At 39.7% G+C, this 13904-nt stretch overlaps 2 protein-coding genes across 3 annotated transcripts in view; both read left to right on the top strand.

Annotated features, from left to right (window-relative positions):
* The window catches only part of LOC131257684 (putative disease resistance RPP13-like protein 3), an 88425-nt gene that overhangs the window by 73721 nt on the left and 800 nt on the right, over positions 1-13904 (top strand). The window lies entirely within an intron of this gene.
* LOC131257687 (putative disease resistance protein At1g50180) lies at positions 7092-12777 on the top strand. The gene is made up of 2 exons (XM_058258500.1): positions 7092-7474; positions 10506-12777. Exons 1-2 carry the CDS (start codon positions 7179-7181, stop codon positions 12706-12708), a joined length of 2499 nt encoding a protein of 832 aa, XP_058114483.1. The 5' UTR covers positions 7092-7178; the 3' UTR covers positions 12709-12777.

Here is a 13904-nt window from a genome sequence, read left to right as displayed (position 1 = left end):
TTCATAGATAATTTTCAATTTCCATTTAAAAATAACATTTTTTTTTCAAAATGTATATTTTTTTAGGCGTAATTTTTCTACGAAAATTTTTAACAAAATACTATTTTTATTATAAAATATTTCAAAAAACATTAAAATACAAATTCTGGATTTTTATTTTCAAAATCTCAAAAAATTTCTCAATTTTTAATTTTTTTTAAAAAAATTCCAAAATGCTGAATTTTTTTTCTTTAAAAGCATCATTTTGTTTTCAAATTTTCAATTCTCTTTTTTAAAATGATATATATATATTCAAAATCTTTGTTTTTATAAATAAATTTTTCTTTTAATTTCAAAATTTGAACATTTTCAATTAATTTTTAAAATCACAAAATTTTTCAACTTCTTTACTTTTCGTTTCAAAATATTTGTTTTTTGTTAAAGCATCGATTCTTTAATATTGTTTAATTTTAAAATTTTCAATTCTTTCTAACTTCTCCATTAAAAAAAAGCATTTATTTTATTTTTCAAAATACAAACTCTCGTTTTTTTGCAAAATATTTTCATTTTTAATGTTGTCAAAATTTTCACATTTTTTAAATCTTTTTAATTTTCTTTTTCAGGATATTATTTTTTTTCTCGAAATCAAATTCTTTGATATTAATTTTAAATTAAAAAATAAAAATAAAAATTCCACTCATTTGATATACAAACAAAATAAATTTTCTTTTTGCATTCAATCAATTGTTAAAAAATAATCTTAGATACAAATATGTACAGTTAAATCACTGAAATTCTATTAAAAAACAATTATTATAGTACAAAAAAACTTAATTTTCCACCATATTCTAAAGAAAATTAAAAAAAATTAATATCAAGGCACAAGTCCTTTTACGACGGACCGTAGTCCGTCGCAAAAGCAACTGAAAAGCGCGCCAATTGGTATTTTGGGTGGGAAGTTGCAGCGACTAGTAAAATCAAAATTTGCGACGGATTTAGTCCGTCGCGTACTTACGACGGACAAAATTCCATCGTAAATACGTCGTAAATCAGATTTTAGCGACGGATTTTGGTCCGTCGCGAAATTCAGCGACGTTCGGACCGGATTTTCAACGGAGACGAGCTTAGCGACGGACTTTTTCCCTTAGCGACGGATTAAATCCATCGTTAACCAAGAGATTTTAGCGACGGACAAAGTCCGTCGCAAAAATACGTCACAAATTGGGGATTTTGCCGTAGTGTAAATTCACAAATTTCGGCATGGACAACCTGGCATAGCCAGGTTGGTTGGCTAAATTAGCTTGTTCTACTCCAAAATCATATATGGTATGTCGAGTAACTCATCCGATTTGCGAGATATGCCTATTTTATGGTTCTGACGGTCTTGATGATTTCTATCTCTGATCGGGCCTTCTCTGATCCATCTTAAACATGAAAGTGTTTGCGGCCCTCTCTACATCAGTCTCCTCCACTTCAAAAGAACTCGTCCTCGAGTTCTCGTATTACTTCGATTCATAATACTCGGTCTGGTGCGCAGTAAAGATACCTGGATCAAAAGTTATAGTCAATTTACGATTTATCTTCCTTTGGTCCAACCATGCTAGGAATGTATTGGTGCCACATCCTACGTTAGGCCCCTCCACTTGGAAAAAACTCATCCTTGAGTTACTTAAGGGACTTGGTGCATGATTGCGAGATAACTTCTGGTGCCTATGTTTATTAGTCATTTTCTTTTACTTGGCATTAGGCTCTTGAGTTGACACAATACATGTACTCATGCTCTCCTCGACATAGCTGGTATGGATCAGTTCCTTCACTTCTGCCTTCAAGATCTCACATTTCTTCTGATAATGTGGGCAATTAGGCAGACTTATCCCTGTAACAAGATTAATGTAATTTTTTATATCTTATTTGGGAGGCAATTTATTAAGGAGTTCATCGAACATAATCGTCTTAAACTTCTGCAACACTGGCTTTAAATTTCCTAGAATGTTCACAGGCTCCACATATTTTTTCTTTTCAACTCAAACATATATATCTCTTGTTTCCTCAGATTGTCTAACAAAAGCCTGTTCAGTTGTGAGAGATTGTCCCTCCACTTTAGAAGTCTTGGGTTGGTTCTCCCTTCCCATAGGGGCGAGGATAATCTTTTTACCATCTTTAATAAAGATAAATAGGTTATCCCGATCCCTATGTGTAGCATTAATATTATTTTGCCAGGGTTGACCAAGTAACATGTGGCAAGCTTCCATGTCGACCACGTCACACATTACTTCATCCTTATAATATTTACCAATGGAAAAGGATATACGACATCGTTCAGTTACCTCTGTTTTGTTGACCTCCTTGATCCATCCAATCGTGTATGGAGATGGGTGTCTTTCTGTTTTCAGTTGTAACTTTTTCACCATTATTTTCGACACGAAATTCTCATCGCTCCTGACATCGATGATCACATTGCAGACTTTTTTGTATGCAGTGTACCTTGTTTGAAAGATGTTGTCTCGTTGTAATTCTAGTTTTACCTTTGGCATGTATAACGGCTTCCTTATGATCGAAGTGGTGGGCTGTGATTTACTATCATCTGATGGTGCTTTGCAGAAATTGGGATTGTGTCGTACAGCAGTCACGGGTGGTTGAGCATCACTTTGAGCTCGGGGCGGAATTAGCACATCCGCAATACGGTTGAGGGTTGTCCGCAGCCCTTGCATAGTCAACTGACTCTCCCGGTGGAAAGCTTCCATTCTTTCCGAAAGATAACGAATCCCTAGATCACCGTCCATAGGATTTTGATTCATACCTTCGCTGTTTGCCATCGGCCCAAGGGAAATCCTCGCTCTGATACCAATTGACGCAGGGATGAACGTGATGAGGATAACTACTCCGAATCCACGGAGCTTCTCTGGACTCCTCACAGAGACTTCTCGAATCCACGAGGAAAGAAAGCAGAAAATAGAAATAAATTCTAATAAATTCGAAATTGATTAATTGATCCATAAAAACGAGTTCACAACCCTTTAAATAGGGGTACCAAGCAATAAGAAAGAAATCAGAAGCAAACTAAAATTAAAACTCCTATAAATTCGCAACTTACTATAAATAGTAAATTTACTTTTTATAGTAAGTTTCATATGTGGCTTAACCACGTTATTCTCCTAATTATTCTAAGCACTTTTCATGTTGGACACAACTCCTAAAACCCAACGAATGAAGAGTTATAATCAAACTAAAACTTACTATTTATAGTAAAAACGGAACTAAACATGGAATTTCACCGTCAATAGGATGGAATCTCGCAAATTTCGGCATGGACAACCTGGCATAGCCAAGTTGGTTGGCTAAATTAGCTTGTTCTACCCCAAAATCATATATGATACGTCGAGTAACTCATTCCGATTTGTGAGATATGCCTATTTTATGGTTCTGACAGTCTTGATGATTTTTGTCTCCAGGTTTGGATGAAATGAATACAAAATTTTTGTGGCCATGCAAATGTTTCAACGGTTGCCCACTGTTTCCTCTCGTGTGGCCCACTTGAGTTTGGATCCGGCTCAATTTTGGTTGTAATTCCTAAAATGAGCTTCCAAAACATATGGACAGAGTGGATATCTCACAAACATCACGGTGGGCCCAACCTAATTCCTAGCTAAGGAATTTCCTGCCAAAGGCTTTCCAGGAAATCCACGTCCAAGAAATTCGTGTGATCGCATCTCCAACCATTGAAGACGTCGGCTGAATAGGGCAACCATTTTATAAAATATTCGAAAATTTCGACGAGCAAAATCCTTTTACTAATCAGTAATGTTAGAATAGAGAAATTTCCTACTGGACCACCCATTTATGGCCCACCAGCTATTTTAAACCCACTTCTTTTTAAGCTTCCAAGAATACTCCCCTGTGTACGGACGACTTGTCAAAAGTCGAAAATGCCCCTGCATTTTCCTTCAAGCGGACGGCTGGTACTTGAAGGTTGGGGCTCCTCTGGCTACGGGTTATAACCGTAGCAGTAGCCATGGTCATTCATAATTAACGGCCCTCGTGCCAGTTGCTAGCCTGTCCGGCGGGGCCATGCCGATCTGATAGTCCCTATGGCTACGGATTATAACCGTAGCCATAGACGGACCACCCCGACATTAGCCTATGCATTTTTTTTAAAAAAATTTCTACATGGAGAACTTTATTTTACTTACATTTTTCTCTAACACATATTTATACAAATATGTATATATATAAGCATATAAATTATTTTTTTCTCTCTGTTTTTTCATTTCTTTCTTTATTCATTTAACAAGAATATCTTTTAAACCAAAATTAGTTACTTGACGTACCCTATATGATTTTGGGGTATGAGAAGCTACTTCATCCAACCAACCTGTTTATTTTCCAATATTCTATAGGTCAATAGTCAAAAATCTATTTCATTCACTTCGCCATGAAATGCATGGAAATGAATGTGAATCAACATAGAATCGCGGGGAATAACCGTGAAATGCATGAAAATGATGTTGAAGTGAAGCGAATTGGCCGTGAAATGCGTGGAAGTGCTTGTGAAGTGAAGGGAATTGATCGTGAAATGCATGGAAATAACCGTGAATCAACACGGAATCGCCGAGAATGACCATGAAATGCATGAAAATGACAGTGAAGTGAAGCGAATTGACCGTGAAATGCGTGGAAATGACCGTGAAGTGAAGGGAATTGACCGTGAAATGCATGGAAATGATCGTGAATCCACACGGAATCGCCGATAATGACCGTGAAATGCATGGAAATGACCGTGAATCCAAATGGAATCGCCGGGAATGACCGTGAAATGCATGAAAATGACCGTGAAGTGAAGCGAATTGATCATGAAATTTGTGGAAATGACCATGAAGTGAAGGGAATTGACTGTGAAATGCGTGGTAATGACTGTGAATCAAAAGGCAAATGCGAGTGGAAGACATGTCATATAAAACCAGAAAAGAAAAGATATAAAAGAGAAAGGCAATGATAATGGAGAAGGGAAATGACCGTGAAATACATGGAAATGACCGTGAATCAATACGAAATCGCTAGGAATGACCGTGAAATGCATGAAAATGACGGTGAAGTGAAGCGAATTGACAGTGAAATGGAAATGACCATGAAGTGAAGGGAATTGACAGTGAAATGCATGAAAATGATCGTGAATTAACACGGAATCGCCGGGAATGACCGTGAAATGCATGAAAATGACCGTGAAGTGGAGCGAATTGACCATGAAATGTGTGGAAATGACCCTGAAGTAAAGGGAATTGACCATGAAATGCATGGAAATGACCGTGAATCAACACAGAATCGTTAGGAATGATCGTGAAATGCATGTCAATGATGGTGAAGTGAAGCGACTTGACCCTGAAATGCATGAAAATGACTGTAAAGTGAAGGGAATTGACCGTGAAATGCATGAAAATGACCGTGAATTGACACGGAATCGCTGGGAATGAACGTGAAATGCATAAAAATGACGGTGAAGTGAAGTGAATTGATCGTGAAATGCATGGAAATGACCGTGAAGTGAAGGGAATTGACCGTGAAATGCATGGAAATGACCGTGAATCAACACGGAATCACCGAGAATGACCGTGAAATGCATGGAAATGACCGTGAAGTGAAGCGAATTGACCATGAAATGCGTGGAAATGATCGTGAAGTGAAGGGAATTGACCGTGAAATGCATGGAAATGACCGTGAAGTGGAACGAATTGACCGTGAAATGCGTGAAAATGACTGTGTAGTGAAGGGAATTGACTGTGAAATATATGGAAATGACCGTGAATCAACACGGAATCGTCGGGAATGACTGTGAAATGTATGGAAATGACCGTGAAGTGGAGCGAATTGACCGTGAAATGCATGGAAATGACCGTGAATCAACACGGAATCGCCGGGAATGATCGTGAAATGCATGAAAATGATTGTGAAGTGAAGCGAAGCGAATTGACCGTGAAATGCATGGAAATGACCATGAAGTGAAGCGAATTGACCGTGAAATGAATAAAATGAATGAAATTGACCGTGAGGTGAATGAAATGAATTTTTGACCATCGACCCGATGGAATCTTGGAAAATAACTATGCTGGTTGGCTAAATTAGGTTCTCCTACCCCAAATTCATATGTGGTGCAGTAAGTAACTCGTTCTAATTCAAGAGATATGCTTATTAACTAAATAAACAAAGAAATAAATTAAATGAAAGAAAAATATTTTTATATACTTATATATACATATTTACGTAATTATGTATTAGAAAAAAATGTAAGGGGGAAAAAGTTTTCCTTGTGAAAAATAAAAATAATTTAAGGGGGAAAAAGTTTTCCTTGTATAAATATCAGTCTGGACTTCTTTCTTTTTTTTTTTTGCTGTTGAATTTAGTTGCTTTCGTAGGTCCCATCATAAGGTCTGTGTTATATCCAAACCGTCCATCTATTTTGGCAAGCTCATATTAAGGCTTGAGATGAAAAATAAGACAGATCTAATTTGTGACCACACTGTAAAAGGCAGTGGGGAATTGAACGTATACCATTGAAACCCTTTTAGGGGTTACAGAAGTTTTGGATCATTATGAAATTTGTTTTTCCTCTTCATCCGGGCCTTTGTGACCTTATGAATAGATTGGATGGAAAATAAATGTTATGGTTAGCCCTACAAAAGTTTTAACGGTGAAAATCAATTTTCCCGCTGCTCGTTGTGGTGTGGACCAGTTGATCTTTGGGTATGATTTTTTTTTTTTTTTTTGATAATGCTCCGAAATGATCTCGAAATATGGATGAACGTTGTGGATATAATAAATACATAACTGTGGGGCCCATGTAACTTTGATATCTTTTGAACCGTTCGTACAACTCGGAGTTCGAGGAGCGTAAGCGCTCGTCTTCGAGCACAGGCGATCCGCCTCAGGAAGGAAAGCAGGGGCATTTTCGACCTGAGAAATGGGGCCGTACAGCTGGGGATTATTCTTGGAAGGTAAAAAGCAAGTGGGCTTAAAAAGGTTGTGGGCCATATACTGGTTGTACAGTTGGAAATTTCTCATTAGAATATGACCCGTACGTCAAGTCGTCCTCTATAAATAGATAGAGAGACATGCTGCAACATCAACTCAACTCAAACAAAGATTTCATCTGAATTTCTTTCTTGTGATATGTGAGAGAAAAAATAAAAAAAAAAGTGTGAGGAAAGATGGACCTTGCTCAGTCCGTTGTGGAGATCCTTCTCCAAAAACTCGTTAACACCCTCATCCAAGAAGCTTTATTCTTATATGGGGTTCGCGATCAAGTTGAATTGGTCGTGTTTGAATTTGAGCGGATGGTAGCCTTCTTGGAAGATGCAGACTCCATGCAAGAAGGAAATAAAAGAGTGAAGAAATGGGTGCAGCACGTGAGAGATGCTGCATATGTTGCTGAGGACGTCATCGACACCTTCATCTTAAAGATAGCAACCTCAAAGCGAAGAAAATTTCTAGGGTGCATTAAACGGTACTGTCGTCTGCACCCTCAGACCTGAGTCACGGCACATGACTTAGTTAAAATGTTCACTAAGCTTACCTTCTTTTCTGGCCCGGAGTGACCAGATCTGAACTAGTCCAAGGGAAGCTTCCTAACCAAGGCCCTTCCTCAAACTTTAGCTAACCCAAGGGAGACAAGTTGACTACCCGCTGACGAGTTTAGACCTGGAATAGACAGGGACTCAATGGGTTGCTTTGCACCCACGTGGGTGCTAAAATCAGCGATCTAGCCCAACCCGTAGGCTCATCACCAATAGCATGAGGTTGCTGGAATGTTTGGTACCCAAAGAGGGCTGAATGGGCTGTGGATCTTGGTTGAATATCAGGCCCTGGCCCACCGAGTCACCCTCCATCTGACTCGGTGGGTTCGAGTCTGGATTGGCTCGAGTGACCTGCAGCTGCTGGTGGGGCGGAGTTCAACCACAACAGGGTCCCAACAATCCCTACCACCCTTCGAATGGGCGAGTTAACCCGACCCAACCTGGCAACCGTGAGCGAGCTAACCTAGCCCACTCAACAGTCGGTATTTGGCTTGGATACAAAAGATCTCCCTCTTCCTTTCTCTCGTTCTCTTTCTGCCTCTCTTTTCTCTTCCTCTGTTTCTCTCGTAGCGTAGAGTCTCCGGCCCGCACTGACTCAACCCAAATCGAGCTAACCCAGACAGCTCGGTTGGTGCGACACCGAGTTCGGCGACAGCTCCTCCTCTCTCTCTCTCTCTCTCTCTCTCTCTCTCTCTCTCTCTCTCCTGTATTCTCTTATAGGTCTAGGGTTGGTGCTTGGACGTGCCCGACAGCCGTTTATTCCATGCCATATGTTGTTTGAATAGAAGACCGCACCTATCGTTTTGGTTTGCGTGGATGAAGTTCTTAGCTGTGGATTGTCATCTGGCACTATGGGCTATCAGATGAACGACTCTGATTATAAAATGGGGCCCACCTGAGGTTGGTGGGTTTTTTCGGTCGTATGAGGAAGATGACCGACCCTTTGATGGCGTTTTATCGTCGGACGGTTGATGATCGGAAGCTGGTGGACGGTGTGGGTCCATTCTCTGATCACAGTGAGGCCCTAAGGACGGACGGTGATGGGCGTTTTCAGCTAATGGGCCCGAGTGCAACCCGCGGCGGCGGATAGAAGAGCTTGAGCGATTGTCGGGGATAGCCCTAGCTTGAAGGGCTCCAACTTCGCCAGATGGAGGGATGAGAGGGCTTAAAGGCCAGTGCACTCGGATTGCCAGTGTGGAGGGAGGAATGGGGCTTTCCATTTTCGGGAAAGTACGTTGTGCGCAGTCCAGATGCATCCGGATTTGTGCCCCTCTTCCAACGAGGAAGCTCAATTTTTTATCTAGGCATGTTGCCTCTCTATATGGATGGTTTGGATCGTCCATCGGAGCTGTGATGGTGGCCCAAATTTGAGTTCCAGGTGCGGCTCGGTTGATGGCAGGAAAACGAAAGAGAGGAAGGAGGCTTCCTCTTCGGGCACGGTTGGGTCAAACCCGACTTGACCGATCTCCAGTTGTGGTGCGGCGAGGGAGTATACGTCTGTGTACTCACGATCCCATAAAGTGGGGTCCACCGGGACATTTTCTGATGGATTCACTCCGAACATCCGATTTTTTTGCTAATTATAGGGTCATGTTCCCGAAAATGGGGCCGATCCAGAGCTCAAGTAGTCCATGTATGCAGATTCATGTGTTATCGTTGACCCGAAGGCCCGATTGCACCCCAAATCGGATCATCAACGGTCATCAAGGCTCCTAGTATAACCTAGATGGATTCTAGAGGTTGTTTTCTCAATTGAGTGGTTGCACTACGAGACAAATCATAAATTGGTCGACCAGCTTAAATTTTTGTGAGCATAATGAACGGTGGATTTCGTGACTCATAGCCCTGATTCTAAATTGTTCAGTTAGATTTGGATATTGATGAAATTAAGACCTTAAGAATAGGTCTTTCTAATGATGTGATGGTCCACTCTAAAGGATGACTATAGTTAGCTTGAGATATGGACAGGGGGGCTGGTAGATGACAACCTGGCGATCCATTGGCTTTTGATGGTTTGTGGTGATGTCCCATGTTGATTTAAAATGGCTAGGTCACCTAATTTATAGGTGGGGTTTTCTCTCAATGGTTGGGTATAGACTAGGATGAACGCACACATTTTCCATAGTCAGGTTTAAATTCATGCTCGATTGGGTTATATGGTAACACCCGAGTACAAAAAAAGTACAGGTGTTACATGTAGATTCTGAGACGTTACTCCGAAATTAATCAAGTGACAACTACATAAATACATAACACAATTAAATATATTTATGTTTTCAACAATTTATATAATTTGTTTCAACTTGTTGATCACCTAATTTAGGATCCACATGAGGAATCTAACCATAGATTTGAATCCCTTTAATTTTCATTCTTAACATGTAATTATAGATGATCATTTTTCACTATAGGGCCCACTTGATTAACTTAAGATGATCTGACCACACTAATATTTTAAGATGATTGATGATTATCATTACTTTACATTACACAATAAAAGACCAGAATTTACAAATTAAACAAAATGTTCTAGCAGATTGTCGATCAATCGACAGATGCTATAAAAACTAAGTTTATGATGATCAATTTATAACTTTGAGTGTTCTTCTTTATTTTTCCTACTTTTAATGTTTATTGGTCATATGGTCAGATCTAAACCATTCATCAACTTCCACATGATCGATTGAGAGAATAACTAATAAATTTCAAAATAAGATCCAGATTTCTTTTAACAACAATCATTCTTACAATTATTGTGGCTCATCAGATGATCAAATCCATCTAGAATTCTAGATGAAGTTTTACATATATTCCAGAATTCACATAGATGACGTATATCAGATCTGATACATCCGATGATCTCTCTACCAACTTAACTATTGACTTATTTTAGTTTCTTAATTAAAAATAAAAATATTTAAATATTTATTTTAATTCTTAAGTGCACTCAAATTCTTACAGGTATGCTTGCATCCCCGTTGAGCTGAAAGCTCTCCATGATGTGGGCTCGGAGATCCAACGGATAAACAATAAAATCCATAGGATCTCTGAAAGTAGGTCGACTTATGGAATTGTCGATATAGGCCAGGGAGCAGGGAAGAGCTCCGCGGATCCAATCCTTGAAGAACGGAGGCTCGCTTCTCCTGACTTTGAGGAAGCAGATTATGTTGGCTTTCAAAAGGACTCAGATGCACTGGTCAAGAAGTTGACCAATGAGAGCGAGCAGAGACGTTGTGTTGTTTCTGTAGTTGGAATGGGTGGTCTCGGTAAGACCACTCTTACCAAGAAAGTTTATAACGACCCTCGTCTTAAAGCACATTTTGACTCTTGCGCATGGATTTCTATATCACAAGAGTATGGTGTGGCAGATCTTCTTCAGAAAATCTTAAATTGTTACTTCTCAAAAGATAAGCTCAAGGAAGTGGAGAAGATGGACGTCAATCAGTTGAGGCGTGAAATTTCTAAGCATTTGGAAAAGAAGAGATACTTGATAGTCTTGGATGATATATGGTCAAAAGAAGCGTGGAATGATTTGAAGGATGCATTTTCAGAAATGAACAACGGCAGTAGGGTTGTCCTCACTACACGAAAAGAAGAAGTAGCTTTATATGCACAAAGCGAGCTCCATAAACCGAAACTTTTAAACGATAAAGAGGACTGGGAATTATTCTGTAAGAAAACATTCGCAGATGGTGGTTGCCCTGGGGATTTGGTGGGCGTGGGAAAAGAGATTGTGAAAAAATGCGGCGGTCTACCTCTTGCTGTCGTTGTCATCAGTGGGCTCCTAAGGACGAAGACGAAAGAATCAGAAGAGTGGGAGAAAGTACACCAGAGCATCAGCTGGCATTTGGTCAAGGGAGAATTCAATATCTCGGGCATATTATCTTTGAGCTATAAAGATCTGCCCTATTACTTGAAACCATGTTTTCTCTACCTGGGCAATTTTCCAGAGGACTACGAATTCCATGCCAAGAAATTGATTCAAATGTGGGCTGCAGAAGGTTTTCTTGAAGAGAGAGGGGAAGAAACTTTGGAGGAGGTTGGAGAAGATTATCTAATGGAATTGATTCAAAGAAGCATGGTTCAAGTCACAGAAAGAAGTTCAAGCCGAGGTATTAAAAAGTGTCGCATCCATGATCTTTTGCGGGATCTCTCCATATCGGAAGCTAAGGAAGGTATGTTTCTTCAAGTTCACAGTAGGATCAATGCAAATGCTCCTCCTGCATCTAGAGCTCGTCGACTTGCAATTCACCATAATGACATAAGTAAGTACATATCCTTAAGCTCTTCCACTCGACGCCTTCGTTCTGTGTTAATGTATGCCCAAGGCTATGTGGATCTTCAAAGAAAAGAAGCAAAGTTTCTCTTTAGAAGCTGTAAGTTGCTTAGGGTGTTATGTCTAGACAGTGTAATAATAAAAAAGCTACCGAGGGAAATAGGTGAACTAATCCACTTGAGATACCTCGGTTGTACTCAAACTTATTTAAAAAGTCTCCCATCGTCCATAGGCAATCTTCCCAATTTACAAACTCTATTTGTAGCATCCCATTATGATATAAAAGTACCAAGCACAATCGGGAAAATGCAACAGTTAAGACATCTTCAACTGAAGAACAACGAAGAAGGTGGGGGAGTGATAGAAGGGCAACCAAGGCTGGAGCGGATAAGTAACCTGCAGACTCTATCAAGAGTAATGGCTGGCAAATGGATGGAGGGCTGCTTGGAAAACCTCACCAATCTTAGAAAATTAGGAATAGTTATAGTAACAACAGCTGATGCTGAGGTATTCAAAGATTCTATTGTCAAATTGGGCTACCTCCACTCTCTGTCGGTTTCGGTAAGAGACATAAGGTTATTGGTACCTCGTAATTCACATCTTGTAAAGTTAAGAAGAAGCGAACAATTCAAAACCCAAGAGTGGTCGCTACCTCCTTTTTCAAATCTTCTCAAATTAAGCAAGTTGTACAGGAAAGTTAGAGAAGTTACCCGAGTCTGCTCAATTCCCAGTAAACCTCACCAAGCTTACCTTGAATTACTCCGGTTTAAAGCAAGACCCATTGGCGACTTTAGAGAAGCTGCAAAAACTCCGCATTCTCAAATTGCTGGCATTTCCGTACAAGGGAAAGGAAATGGCTTGCTCTTCACAAGGGTTTCCTCAGCTTGAATCCTTACATCTTGAAGAGTTAAATGAATTAGAGGAGTGGAGAGTGGAGAAAGGAGCTATGCCAAGTCTTTTACATTTACACATCAATTACTGCAAGCAATTGAAGAAGCTTCCAGAAGGACTGCAACACGTGACTACCCTCAAGAAATTGGAGTTGTGGTGGATGCCCCCTGAATTCGAGAAAAGGCTTAAAGAATACAGGGGAGATGGAGAGGGAGAGGGAGAGGATTGGCATAAGATTCGGCACATACCCTCCATCGACAGACGGCCTAGGATTGGTGAGACTTAAGTTCCCCTCTTCATTTTTATTTACGTCTTAATTATACCATTTCTTTTTTGGAAATTTATATAGAATTTAGATTCCGGTGCCTTTTTCCAAAACGTTTTCAATTACCTTAATTACCAACCTCTAACTTTCCAATACATTTCCGTTAGATTTTTAGTTTATTTTTAACGGCTTCCTTGGTAGCAAATGCGTCGCTGTCCCACTTAGATGGACGTGGATTAGATACTCATAAGGTCAGTGGCCAAATGGCTACTGAAGTGACGTCACCAAGCTCTGTGGACCCTACCATGATGCATGTGTTATCCACACCGTCCAACCATTTGTAGAAATCGTTTTATTGCAAGGGAAAAAGAATGAGTTAGATCTAAACTGTGGGAGCAGTCACACTCATGGTTAGGGTAGATTTCAGACAAACATCACAGTAGGTCACTCTTGGTGGTTAGGGTAGATTTCACACAAACATCACAGTAGGGCCCACCTGAAACCATTCGTTCCTTGTGCAAAATTCAGGTTGTCTGCTCACCTGAGGTGCCATCATATGCATTAAATGTTGATTGTCTATTTCATTCCCATATGACTGACTCACCAGATTTGTGTCCAACATGATTCTTGAAACAACCATAATTTGTAGATGATGTTTCCTAAGCCCACTTATGTAGAGCATTGCCTAACCAATGCAACCACAAGGACCAATGTAGCATAAAGATGTGAGATAAGAGCTTTCCATCAAGTGGATCAGAATTTTATAACTTCTAGCTTGAAAATGATGTTTTTACCTCCTCAGGTGGACCACTATGTACATAACAAAAAGATGTATATAAAGTTGTTCAAAAAGAGCTAGCTGTATTAACAATTCATTTCTTTTGTATATCGTGCCTGACCTCAGAAAAAAAAAAAAAAAAGAAGCCTA

The sequence above is a fragment of the Magnolia sinica genome, chromosome 10 (genome assembly GCF_029962835.1).
Source record: "Magnolia sinica isolate HGM2019 chromosome 10, MsV1, whole genome shotgun sequence".
Taxonomy (NCBI): Eukaryota; Viridiplantae; Streptophyta; class Magnoliopsida; order Magnoliales; family Magnoliaceae; genus Magnolia; species Magnolia sinica.
Note: the sequence above shows the minus strand (reverse complement) of the source record. Positions and strands in the feature narration are given on the sequence as shown.

Excerpts from the sequence above, each read along its gene's own strand:
- LOC131257687 (XM_058258500.1), top strand. The coding sequence starts at position 7,179 with ATGGACCTTGCTCAGTCCGTTGTGGAGATCCTTCTCCAAAAACTCGTT. Across the intron at positions 7,475-10,505 it reads TTTCTAGGGTGCATTAAACG|GTATGCTTGCATCCCCGTTG; the intron begins GTACTGTCGTCT and ends AAATTCTTACAG.